Consider the following 14459-nt stretch of genomic DNA (forward strand, 5'->3'; position numbering starts at 1 on the left):
TTAGCTTTATTTCTTTTCGACACCAAAACCGTGATCCAAGTCGATAGAAAGTGGTGCGAAGGACGACTTTCTATGCGATTTGTCTATTATCCTTTTTTAAACTAAAAGTTTAAAATACCATTGGCATTACTAAATGCAAATTGAATGATCTGTCTCAGTTAATTTTAGAAATTTTCCAATTCTATTACACAAGCCTTTTTTATTTTTAATTCGAAAGAATAATCTTTAAAAACCAGATACTGAAATTGCTTTATCTGTATTGCGAATAAAATGTAACGTTTAGATAAATGAGAAAATTATACAGATTGTGGAAATGTCAAATTCATCAATGTGTACTTGTTATTTAAATAAGCCAAAAATCTAGAGCATGACATTTCTACAACATTAAACAATAGTGGAAAAGAAAAGACTGTGTGGGCAGCTTAAATATTGAACAATATGACCCCGCCTCCTATCCCCAAAAATATGTGCAGCTCTTTAAGTTTCATTCATGTTAAATATGCATAAAATCTTTTTCAAAGAATATTAACATAATTTTTTACAATATTTACCTTTATATAAAAATATAAAAATGTGTCTGCTTGCAAGTTTGTAAAAAAAATTCTTGAATAGCTATGACTATGAGGAGAGTTGAGCTATAATAGTGACAACATTCATGTCAGTGATTTCTGCAGATGTTGAATTTTTTTTTTTTTTTTTTTTAACTCTTTGCACCTCAAATAAGGCATATTGCCGCATGGAACATAAGGGGCTATTATTTGGATCATGTCTAACAGGGGACTGTGAGGAGTTGAGCAACAAAATTTCTGTTCACATTACATTTAAATTTCTCCAGGTGTACTAACCTGGAGAAATTTAAATGTAATGTGAACAGAAAGTCAGGGAAGCAGGAAACAAGGAGGGAATTCCAAAGTATAACATTCGGAGGGGAAAAAAACTATTAGATTAGATTTTCTGGCATTTAGGGATCTCAACAGTGAAGAGGTGCGATTTCACTGCTCGTCTGGTTAGTCGGGAGTATGTACATCAAGGGAGCATGTGCTAAGAGTTCAGAGAACATTCCATTAAAGTACTTGTAAAATAGGCACATTTCAATGATGGAACAGAAGTTGGAGCTTGGGCGATAGTGTGGAACCTATCAGATTTGAGACTTTTTTTTTTGGAGTGAAAGACTAGTTGTAGGCGTACCAGCACAGATGTGGCAAAAATACTCTATGCCTGGGCAAATTGTGGATTTGTAAAATATAGGATACTCTCTGGTGTGAGTAATTTTCTAGCATTGTAAGAGACTCCTTCTGTTCAATACCTTTTGACAATGTTCTTATTTTTCTTATTCTGTTCCTTGCAAATGTTCCTTTTTTATGGAACATTTTGCTGACTTCTTTCTTCATAAATAACCACTGTACATTGAAATTACAAATTACTTTCTGGCACTATTACAACAATGATCATATATTCTGATATTCGAAAATGAGACTACATGAAAAGATTACAGGGTTGTCAGATTGGTCTTTTTAAAGCCAGATTTTGTGAAATTGGCCGTTTTTTTTTAAACCAGTTTGGCCTTTAAAATTGTATTTGGCTTTTTTCAAAGTAACGTATGGACTTAGTTTCTTAGGAAGTTGGTTGGTTGGTTGGTTGTTTTTGTTTTACGGCATATCAACCCTTTTCGGGTTATTTAATGCCAATCCCAAAGATTTTGAAGAAATATTTTTAATAGAATATATTTGTTGTTTTCAAATCAGTTTCTATTTAACCCATAGTTGGGACTCTAACAGGTACTACCCTTCCGGGTCAGAGTGGACCTGGGAGCAATGGTAATTAAAGAGTGGCTCCACACTCCCCAAAGCCCGCAAGCTGGGGCCTCACCACTGGATATAGTTTAAGTTCATATCCAAGACCTTCTTAGGAAGAAATAAGCAGAAAATTATATATATATATATATATATATATATATATATATATATATATATGTTTTAAGAAAAATAGAAAAACCTAATGAAATTATTAAAAAATCAACGTTGCGTCCTTATTTCAGAGGACATCTTCAGGATAATTGAAATAAAAATGTAAGAAAAGAAAAAGTCATAGATCGTGCGAAAAAGACAGTTTTTGAATCCTACCCATGTCGGGAAGGACAAATATGTGTGCGTATATTACAAATAAGGACGAAACGTTGATTTTTTAATAATTTCATTCGTTTTTTCTATTTTTCTTAAAACATAACGTCAACCACCGCTGGTATTTTTTCATTCCTTATACACATACACATATACATATATATATATATATATATATATATATATATATATGTATATATATATATATATAAAGCTGTGTGTGTGTGTGTGTGTGTGTGTGTGTGGTCACAAATAGGCTCCTATATGGTTGAGTATTTAAAAAAAACTGATTACATATAATGATAGATGTATCGAGACACAAGAATGGGTATGTTTGATCTGGCAGAATGGTGGTTCATTAAAATTGTGGGGTCTGCGTTCGCGCCTGGTCCACAAAGTATAGAAATAAAAAAATTTGAAATAAAAAAACAACGTTTACAAGTGTTTTTGATATAGATGTATACAAGAATACTTTGATAAATATGTTTTAACTTAAATAGGGATGGTGTAATAAAATTGTGGGGTCTGCGTTCACGCCTGGCCTCCATAGAATGGAAATAGGCACAAACTTTAATAAAGACTTTTCATATCTATCTGCGTAAGTATACTTTGGTAATTATGTTTCAGTTTGAAGAAATATGGTAAAATTATGGGGTGTTCGTTCGCACCTGACCTCCATAGAATGGAAATATGTCACAAAGTTTAAAAAGGTTTTTTAATATAGATCCACAGAATATTGCATGCCCGGAAGGAATTGGTTCCTGTTCATTTACTTCGATTTGAAAAAGAAAAGTTTCATTCAACACACAAAACTAAAAACACATAGAAATGAAAAAAGTTGGCAAATTATTTTAATATTCATTTTAAGAAAATGCTATTAAAAAAGAAAAGAAAAAGTCGATAAAAGTGAGACATAAACAGTAAAACAATAAAAAAAAAAGTCGATAAAAGTGATTAAAAGTGAGATATTAATAAATGTGTAGCATTGTAGCAATGTCTTTTATTTCAATATTCATAAACAGTAAAACAAAGTCGATAAAAATTCATGATCGTTTAGTTACTATGGCAACTTTGCTCATGCGTGGGGAGAAGTCAGTGTTTTTTTAGGGTGTTCGGCAGGGAACTCTAATCGCGACCAGTACCAAAACTTGTTTTCTAAACAATAACAAAAATGTTAGTTGATAAATACACATTTACAGATATTTTTTGTGTGTGCGCGCGAGGACGTATCAAAATTCTCCTGTTTATAAGCGCGCCGCTTCGCTTGTCAGTATTTCTAACGACTCTAGCATAAAAAGTTTTTATCCAATTCTTTTCAAATTTTAGGACAAAAGAAATTATTTTCGCTATTAAATAGTGTTTGAACACAGTTTCTATCTTTACTTATCTTTGTACGGGTTTGTTTACTGTACACATAGATTCAAAAAAGTTGTTAAAAAACAAATATATAACAAATAAATGTTATCAAAGGCAAGATAAGTTACTTTTCTACCTAACTGTATATAATTTTCGTGTTTTTATTCAATGTAACATGTTTGTTCAGCTCGAAAAACATGCAGTGTTTACCGATGTATTGGAAAATTCAAAATGGCGCCCAACACTCTTTTTAACATGGTAAGTTTGGGAAAAGGTGTTATAAATAATAAACTAGACAAAATACTATTAAAAAACACCGAATATATGTCAACTTATGTCACGGTAACATATATTGAGCGAATTTCTAACAGTATTTTGACTAGTTTATTATTTATAACATCTTTTCCTGAACTTACGGTGTTAAAGAGTGTCGGGCGCCATTTTGAATTTTCCAATACATCGGTAAACACTGCATGCTTTTCGAGCTGAATAAACATGTTATATTGAATTTAAACACGAAAAATATATCCAGTAAGGTAGAAAAGTAACTTATCTTGCCTTTGATAACATTTATTTGTTATATATTTGTTTTCTTGACAACTTTTTCGAATCTATGTGTACAGTAATACAAACCCCTTTGTACTACAAAGCATCAACTTTGAGATATTCTAACTTTTGACTGGAAAGATCTACGTATTGTGTTCAAATTCCGTAGCAAAGACAGTTCTTTTCCCTAATTAACTAAAACAACTAGAAAATTCGTCGACAGGTACAACTTCCGCTTGCTTCGAATATTTATGTGAACACACCCCGATCGTTTATTTGCAAAAAAGTGATCTACACCAGCGGGCATGCTATGCTGACAGGTTTCATCGCTAATAGTCGGATTTAAATAGCGATTTCTTTGAATATACAAATCACAACAAAAAATATTAAAATACCATTTTAAAGTAAATTTTATTGTGAATCCAGTTATATAAGTTTTATTTTGATGGAGGTAGGAGAAATGTACTCATTACTGATTTAAAGATTATGAGGGTCAAATTAAGTAGCAGTAGGTATGTGAAAGAAAAATTCAAAGTTAACATATCTCAAAATGGAACAGCTCAGCAGAAAGAGTATGCAGAGACCATTCTAATGATACTTGAACCACCTCTGTAGGACAAATAATAAGAAAGTTACAACAATTCTAAAGCTGAAATTTGAGGCTAATTTTTGACAATAGAATCAATGGATTTCCTTAAAGTTGTGACCGATATCAAGATTTTTCACAGTTATTTTGTCATAACTTTCTTATTTCTTGTCCGATTTCAAAAAGACAAATATCACTGGAGAGCTTATTGAATGGAGAACAAGAAAAATATATTTTGAAAGTTTATTAATGAATTATTTACAAGATTAAGAGGTGAAAGGGGATGCTGGGGCGGAAGATGCAGTCAATTACTAAGGCAATATTACATCCCCGCATATGAAGTCTGCTGCTAATGCTGATTTTTTATGTCAAATAAACTGCAGAAGCACCGTTTTTTTTTATTTCTCATCATACAAACACCAATAAATATAATTTTTTTTTACATTTCTCATGAACTTTTAGCATATAAATTATTAAAATTTCTTTTAGCATATAAATTAAAATTTCGGGTTTGTATTACTGTACACATAGATTCGAAAAAGTTGTCAAAAAAACAAATATATAACAAATAAATGTTATCAAAGGCAAGATAAGTTACTTTTCTACCTAACTGGATATATTTTTCGTGTTTTTATTCAGCTCGAATACAGTATTTATCGATGTATTGGAAAATTCAAAATGGCGCCCGACACTCTCTTTAACACGGTAAGTTCAAGAAAAGATGTTATAAATAATAAACTAGACAAAATACTGTTAGAAATTCGTTCATTATATGTTACCGTGACATAAGTTGGCATATATTCGGTGTTTTTTTAATAGTATTTTGTCTAGTTTATTATTTATAACACCTTTTCCCAAACTTACCGTGTTTAAGAGAGAGTGGCCGCCACTTTGAATTTTCCAGTACAACGGTAAGCACTGCATGTTTTTCGAGCTGAATAAACATGTTACATTGAATAAAAACAAAAAATGTATCCAGTTTGGTAGAAAAGTAACTTATCTTGCCTTTGATAATATTTATTTGTTATATATTTGTTTTTTGACAACTTTTTCGAATGTGTACAGTAATACAAACCCAAAATTTCTTTTAAATTATTAAAACTTTTAGAATTTAAAGTTTGCAAAATGTGCATAATAAAAAATATATTCATGAAAGTTTTATTTTTTAATTTTAAAAATAACTCTTGTATTTTTTTTAATTGTAAATTTGTTTATTAGTTTATCATAGAAAAAAAAGCAAAGTAACAAAATGGAAGAAAAAAAAAAAAGCAGCTCGATAAAATGATAAAATAGAAAAAAATACATTTTGCCGGGGAGAAATGTTTTGGTTTAAAGAAAGTAAAATAATTTAAATCCTAAAAGTTCATTATGCTGAAATAAATTTTTATAATTTAAAAGAATTTTTTTAGCCAGCCGTAGTTTGGCGTCATTGCCGTTGTTGGAAAATATTTGTAAACAAAGTGCGTAGGTTAACGATATGGCGTTAGTGAAATTTTGAAAATTTTCATAACGGCTTCACATTTTAGGTAAACTCAAAACCAATGAAGGTAAAGTCATATAGGCTTTATATTTAGCACAAATAAGGTTTAATATCTATATTAACGAATATATATAGTTTCAAAACTATTACAACTTACCTTCAGGTCTAATAATGATGATTTAAATGACACAAAATTTCACTTCAAAATTTTTTACACTTCTACTGAACGTATGGAAATAGTTCAAATACCAGCATGTAGCGAAACATGTGTGCTACCTCATCAGTATCCCTGCAGTGTAGTTAATCCCCCGGATATAGGTGGTAGGGGCAAATTTATGACACATTGTTGAGAAAACTTGAAGCACTTACCTGCGACTCTCAGGAAGAGTGACAGCAAAAACCTTTTGTGTGGGTGAGGACTCTTTTTATATTGGTAGTTGTTACGTTTAACTTATTTGATTGGCTAACTGGATTATAAGAGGGATGGAGTGAACTGAATTTTGGTGGTGATTTCAGTTTGGGATTGGAGCTGAAGGAAATTGAATCGTTACCCTTATTACCAGACCGACAAGGTTCTACAATTTTTACCTAGTCACAGGTCGCAACAAACCATTGTTGCAAAATCCTTGTTAACCTCTACCTTTCAGTGGAGAAAGTTACCACACGTTGCAACATTGATCTGCAGACCTTGTGCATTTTTTTTTCTTCCCCTTTTCTTCTTTTGTTATTTTTTTTATTATGGCCGCGGAACAAATGTCTTCCCTTGAGGATTCCTTAGGAATGCAAGAAAAAACGGATAACCTTCTTGAGGCCCTTTTGGATACGGAGGAAAGATATAAAAACATTATCGGATACACATTAGAAAAATTAAAGAAAAGAGTCGCAGTGGATGCATGTGCCTTGAAGAACACCACAGACAACATAAACGAGTGGCTTTCTAAAGTGGACCAAGTTCAGGAAAACTTGGTTAAATTCCTTCCTAGAGATAGGGTGGCACCGCATGCTTATGACCTTATCGAATTCAAAGAGGAGGTGAAAAGAGATTTACAAAACTTAACCGCAGAGGTTCACAAGGATGATTCTCCTCCCTTCATGCTCCCAAATGTAATGCAGCCATCTCAAGTTGACATCTCTATGTTTAGGCCTAAGGTCAAATGCCCTAGTTTTGATGGCCTGGACTTGGAGAACAAATTTGCATTGAGAGATTTTCTCACTAGGTTTGACTATTGCACTTCGGGATTAAAATCAAGGAGAGAAAAATTAACCTACCTCAAGACTTGTGTTACGGGACGTCCGTTTCGGCTAATACATCATCTTGAGGAGACATCCAATAATTATGATGCCGCGATAAAAATTCTTAAGGATAATTATTGGGATGAAGAGGGCATTAGAGAGGAGATATTCTCTAGCCTATTCAAACTGTCCACCCGAGGCAGGTATGATATTGAATACCTTAAGAACTATTTGTCTCAGGTTAAATACGAGTTGTCGGAGTTGGACTCTATGTTGGGATATGGATTTATGGAAAGAGAAATTCAGGCGGAGGGGCATTAGCGGCTCATATACTGTTCCAAAGACTGCCCAACTGTCTTAAGGAAGAATTAGTGAGGTCTGTAGGGGCACCGCATCCATCTTTAACTTCTATTTTAGATACGCGCATCAGGATCTTAAAATCCTGGAAGGCAGCACTCCCTGAAGCAAACCAGAGAGATTTGGATTATGGTAGCTCTCGTAGATACATTCATCCAGACAGAAAACCGGAGACAACAACACCAACATTGGAGAACTTCCATATCCAGGAGAGGCATACCACCTGCAACCTTTGTTTGAGGGATGGTCATTCCACTCAAGTTTGTGAAGAATATCATACATTTCCTCAAAGATGGCGTCGTTGTCGAGAACTCGGACTATGTTATAGGTGCACAAGTAACAATCATTTCAGTGATTCGTGTCCCTGTAAAAGAAGCCCTAAGGACAATTGTGAGCGATGTTCAGCCCAGGACCATACCACAATCATGTGCCCTATGCCGTATACATCAACAAATGAATGTATCAATACCGGTTTGGGTGAGCAGCAATGTATTTTGCCGATTACTACCATCGTACTACAAAGAGGGGACAAAGCTGTGAAGCTGCGATGTTTGATAGACACAGGCAGTCAAAATTCGTACTTTAGTGGAAGAATTTTGCAGGATCTGGCTTGTGACCCAAGATCTGTCTCGGAGGTAAACCTTGAGATTGTGACGTTTCTAGGAAGGAAAACCTGCAATTTTCAGCGACTTACCACAACAGTGGAGTTGATGCCAGGGGTAAAGCGGCAGCTACCTATCCTTATTGACAAGGAATTAGACATCATTCATACAGTGGAGAATTTGCCGATTGTGGTCGAGAACCTTACGAAATTGGATTACACCCTGGATACAGATTTAGGAAGAAATGCCAATATAACTTTGGAAGAGTTAATAGGGGTAGACCTGTTACAATTTATGGAACCCCTACAAATGATAAAATGTATGAATGGGAAAGCTTGGCTTTCCCAACGAGGAGTGATACCTTTTGGGAATCCCAGGAATTTCATGTTTCCCCATCAAATTAAAACGGTCCAACACAAGGTTCCAGTTTATGGAGAAGTCATGAGAACTGTTAAGTGTCCGACCTCCATTGTTAATAGTGTTCTTGACGTGTGTTCTTCTTATTCGGACCCCTATAAAGAAACTTTTGAGGACAGTACTGTAGAAAGAGGTTTGGAGTGGATTTACAGTGTGGAGTCTTTGGGGCTATCAGAAAATGACACCTTGTCCGACTATGATACCCAGAAGGTAGAGGAGTTTATGAGAAATATAGAGTTTAAGGATGGACGGTACTGGGTGCAGTTACCGTGGCACACTGATAAATTAGCTCAGGTGCGCTCTAATCACCAAGTAGCCCTCAAGGTGTTGGATAGGGTGGTACACACTCTGGAAATAAAGGGCCTCTATGAGGAATATTTAGAGGTTTTTGCCGAACAAGAGGCAGAGGGCATAATAGAACCCTTTCATTGTTCACCTAAACAGTTCCATAAACATATTTGGATCCCTCATCGACCAGTCTTTAAATCCGAGAACATAGCAACTACTAAAATGCGACCAGTCTTCAACTGTTCATTGAAGGTCAAGGGAGGAGTATCCTTAAACGAGGCTGCATACCCAGGGGTAAATTTAACCGGAAACATGTTAAATCTAACTCTACTCTTTCGGACTAATAGATATACATTATTGGGCGACATCAGGAAGGCATTTCTGATGATTAGATTATCAAAGCAGTCTGATAGAAATAAGTTTTGCTTCTTTCTAAAACGGGATGATCGTCTGGTATGTTACCGTTATACGACCATCATCTTCGGCTTTAACGCAAGCCCTTTTATATTGAACTGCATATTGAAGTATCATGCGTCTAGATTTCCAGTTGATGAATGCACCAAACTGTTGAATTCAAATTTTTATGTTGACAATCTTGTCAGTACAAACAATTCAGAAGGTGTGTTGAGAAAACTATATCAGCAAATAAAGGAAAGATTGAAGAAAGGAGGATTTGATCTTCGATCTTGTAACACCAATTGCCCAAAGCTACAGGAATTGATGATGAAGGATGAGACTTTGACAACTCACAGTTGTCCATGGGAAAAGGTTCTGGGTTACAGATATGACCCAGAGTCGGACTCCATCAGCCTAGTCCAGCGAACTTGTGACCCCAACTTAGCAACAAAACGTCAAATACTATCAGCCGCATCCAGTGTATTTGACCCATTGTCTTTATGTCTCCCAGTCACCATTCAAAGTCGCATATTGGTGGGAGAAATGTGGAAGGCTAATATTGATTGGGATGATCCCATTCCAAAGGAAATGCAGGAAAGGTGGAGATTACTAGCTAGTGATTTGTCGGCGCTTCATTCGTTATCGTTTAGAAGACAGGTACTTGATAGCGATACTGTTGCGGATTTGTACATATTCACAGATGCCTCAAAAAAAGGCATATGGGTTTTCCGTACATGCAGTTCAGGGAGGTATATCTTCTCTGATTTTTGCTAAAGCAAAGGTGGCACCATTAAAAGCTAAAACCTTGCCAACGCTGGAACTATTAGCAGTTTTTTTGGCAATTAAATGTCTTAGTAATATCTTGCGAGCCTACCAAGGAACGAAATTTGGAAGTTTGTATTTGGCTGTAGATGCCCAAATTGTACTCACTTGGCTAATGTCCAAGCAGACGAACCATAAAAACATTTTCACGAAGAATCGCCTCAAGGATGTGACACAGATGGAAGAAGTGATACTTGAAAATTACAACCTTGCTATCAGGTATAAATATGTGCCTTCCAATCAGAACCCTGCAGACCTAATGACTAGGGGACTGACAGCAGCTAAATTTAAGGAAAATTTCTCTTTTTGGAGTGCTGGACCAAACTGGTTGTCTGGTGGAACTGTCTGTTGGCCTGATAGTACTTTGGATTGTCTTAGTGCAGACAACCAGCAAATAGTTCGTACGAACCTGTTGTACACCTGTAATGAGAACTGGTCTCAGCCTATCATCGCCTTTGACAGATTTTCGTGTTTTAACAAACTTCTACGTGTGGTCTCCAGAGTCTTCGAATTTATATCCAAAGCAAGAGGCAAGGAACTGGACTGTAAACAGGCTGCTGCTGACTACTTGTTCAAGACAATGCAACAACAGGCATTTCCCCTTGAATTGAAGTTCTTACATGCACCTCATGATAAACCCATTCCGAACCTTGTGAGTCAGTTAAACCTATTTCTGGACAAGTCTGGTGTCGTCCGCTCCAAAGGCAGGATCAAAAAAATTTTACTCTACAATATGAGGTTTTAAACCCTGTATTGCTCGGGAAGAATCATCCCTTGACTAATCTAATTGTGAAGGATCAGCATGAGAGGGCTAAACACTTGGGTGTGCCGGCTACACTTAGTAGAATCAGGATGTCAGGATTTTGGATACCTCAAGGCAGACAGGCTGTGAAGGGAATATTGAAGGACTGCTTTATTTGTCAGAAAATCAACTCGATACATTTTCCATATCCTAAGATGACAGACCTGCCTAAACATAGAGTAAATCTGGTAAGGCCATTCTTACATACAGGGATAGATTATACGGGACACCTGTGCGTTCAAAACCAAAGTTTACATTCTCATATTTACGTGCATGGAAATCAGAGCAGTGCATTTAGAACTGGTTGAGGACATGACAGTGCACACATTTATACTGGCCTTTCTCAGGTTTTCAAACATGTGGGGCTTGCCTTCTCACATATATAGTGAAAATGCACAGTCATTTCTTGCTGGAGTTAGTTTACTAAATCAGGCCCTAACTTCTTCCGAATTTGATGAAAAATTTGGGCAGTATAATATAAAGCATGTTAAGATCCCTCTTCATTCGGCTTGGTATGGAGGAGTTTGGGAACGCATGATTAAAACATTAAAGGAATGCCTCTATAAAACTATTGGAAGGTCTATTTACAGTCAATCTGAGCTGTGGACAGCCATTTCAGATGTCCAACAAGCAGTGAACAATAGACCGCTAACCTATGTGAGTTCGAATGACTCTGGACTGGAGGTAATTACGCCCAATCACTTCCTGCGCCCAGATCAAAACCCTGGACTTCTTAGAATGGAGATTCAACCAATTAATGAAGGGGAACTGCCGTCCAGACAGATATTGTTGGAATCTTTGAAGAACCGGGATGAGCTGCTCAAGGAGTTTAAACGGATATGGAACGAGGATTACTTACTCTCTCTTCGAAAACGTAAACAAGATCGTTATCCAACTATATCTAATAAGGTACGACCTGGAGATATTGTGACGATAAAACTCCCAAACAAGTCTCGACCCTTCTGGGCATTGGGGAGAGTAGAAGAATTGTTTCCGGGAGACGATGGTATGGTACGATCGGCACAGATACGACGGGGTGATGGGAGTGTGAAAACATATTCCCTTAAACATCTATATCCGCTAGAACTACATGCGGAATATGAACCACAAGAGGATGGTCCGGAACCTTGTTATGATGACTGGGAGTCCATAGAAGGAATTTCTTGGTCAGAAACCAGTTTTGAGGAACCCACTTTAGTACAGGAGAGTGAGCAGGTTTGGATTTGTCCCGGATGTAATAAACCTGATGACGGATCGGCTATGATCTGCTGTGATCAATGTGATAACTGGTTCCATTTTAGATGCGTTGGGATCAGTGCTGTGCTGCTCCGCCAGATGAAAAGGATTGGGTTTGTCACCACTGCTCTGGGGATCAAGAATGAGGAATATGTATATTGAGAAGGCTTTACAAAATCAATAACAATTGATTTTGTTTTCTGTTGAGTGGGAGGGTGTTGAGAAAACTTGAAGCACTTACCTGCGACTCTCAGGAAGAGTGGCAGCAAAAACCTTTTGCGTGGGTGATGACTCTTTTTATATTGGTAGTTGTTACGTTTAACTTATTTGATTGGCTAACTGGATTATAAGAGGGATGGAGTGAACTGAATTTTGGTGGTGATTTCAGTTTGGGATTGGAGCTGAAGGAAATTGAATCGTTACCCTTATTACCAGACCGACAAGGTTCTACAATTTTTACCTAGTCACAGGTCGCAACAAACCATTGTTGCAAAATCCTTGTTAACCTCTACCTTTCAGTGGAGAAAGTTACCACAGTGCACAGAATTACGGCTTACTCAAGTTACCAATGCCACTTAACCCTCGCAAAAGCCTTGGCATTTTCACATACCTAGTAGCAGTGTGCGCTTTGTCCAGTGCTGAACTTTATGGTGTCTGGTATTGCTACTTCCAGTTCTCCATTCTGCGACAGGACAAAAAAATCAAAATGGACCAGGACAAACCAAAATCCCTTCCTCCGGTCCAAACGGAACCGACAAAGAAGCTACCGTTCCTGCTGGGAGACGGGATTGACGGGCACGTCGTAAACATGTACCTTTTTTATTTTTGTTTTTCAAATGTCCGCTATAATTTCATCCGCAATGCGACAAGTCACTTTACTACGCACGTGCGCGAACGCATCATGCATAGCGTACGCCGTAAACGAAGCCGGTGAGATGGCGTAAAATAGTGCGAGAGTCCAGGTAAACGGTAAATTTGCGACGGGTTTGAATTTCAGATTCGTTGTCAGCGGCCCCGAAACCCCTCAAAAAACAAATTTATCACCCGCAAACCCCATATTGCGACATTACCTGTTTACATTCACTTAACTGTAATAAATTAAAAGATAACGTAAAAATTGAATTTAACTTGAAAAATCATAACTAAAAAATAAAATAAACACGGGTCGTAAACAGCAGAAGTACCGAATCTAAAAATAATCTCAATTTGTCAGTCGTTATCCTCGTGGAAAGTTGAAAAAAAGGTCGTTATTTTGAACACGATCGAGTAAGAAATAGTTTACAAAAAGTAAAAATTTGAAAAAGTTTTGCAATTTATTTTAGTTGTGCCAAAACAAACAGTAACGAAACTATGATCGATTTCAGATTTATGTATTTGTAAAAAAAAAAAAAAAAAACACTAAAAAGAGAATTTTTAACAAATGAAAACAAAATAGTTTCTGATAAAACAATGCATGGAATAACTTAGTCAAACGTTTAACAAATTCAATTTAGATTATCATTTTGCAAGCAAGAAAACGAATCATTTCGAAAGACGTTCAAAATATAATAACAAATTAAAATAAATAAATAAAAATGTGAACAAACCTTTGCGTTTAGTTTCCGCCGACATTTTCAATATTCGTTATTTGATTTTGGCGGAGTTGTGAATTCTCAAATCTGATTGGTTAAATAAGTCTTGTTGAATTATCTCCCCTTATATTTAAATTTATTTATTATTAAAAAAAAAAAAAAAAAAAAAAAAAAATTCATCCCTTTTCTTCATGTATTGTGGAAATACTGTCAAGAAAAACGAAAATTAAAAATTTTCGTTTTTCTTCACAGTAATAAATCTTTTTAGGAAAACTTACGGACTATGCGCTGTTTTACGGTTGTTGTAAAAATGGAACGGAAATTTAAATTTCGTTCCGTTTTAAATTCGGTACATACATTACGTCCAAGACCCCAACTGTCCCAACTCATCGTTCAGATTCAATATGTCAACTTTTATAGATTTTCAGGTATGCTGACAAGGTCAGGGGTGTCTATTCCGAAAGCCGTTCTTAACATGGGAGGTTGGGGTGTTTATTCGTTGTAAATGTACTCGAAAACCTTTAAAAGTCGACATTTCCAATGTGAACAGTGAGTTAGTTGCCAGTTGGACTTATGTAAAAAAAAAAAAAAAAAAAATACCACAAAGGTATACCAAATCGATTTATTTTGTTTAAAAATTAAATTTA

At 35.8% G+C, this 14459-nt stretch overlaps 1 protein-coding gene across 1 annotated transcript in view; it reads right to left on the minus strand.

The window, feature by feature from the left end:
* Window positions 1–13964, minus strand: part of LOC145291391 (uncharacterized) — a 75250-nt gene extending 61286 nt beyond the window's left edge. The window contains exon 1 of the mRNA XM_080137183.1: window positions 13828–13964. Within this exon, the coding sequence (XP_079993309.1) occupies window positions 13828–13852 (25 nt within the window). The 5' untranslated portion in view covers window positions 13853–13964. The remainder of the gene's footprint in view (window positions 1–13827) is intronic.
* Window positions 13965–14459: the final 495 nt, after the last annotated feature.

The sequence above is a fragment of the Euprymna scolopes genome, chromosome 12, assembly GCF_053919585.1.
Source record: "Euprymna scolopes isolate OS-2025 chromosome 12, ASM5391958v1, whole genome shotgun sequence".
NCBI classification, from domain to species: domain Eukaryota; kingdom Metazoa; phylum Mollusca; class Cephalopoda; order Sepiida; family Sepiolidae; genus Euprymna; species Euprymna scolopes.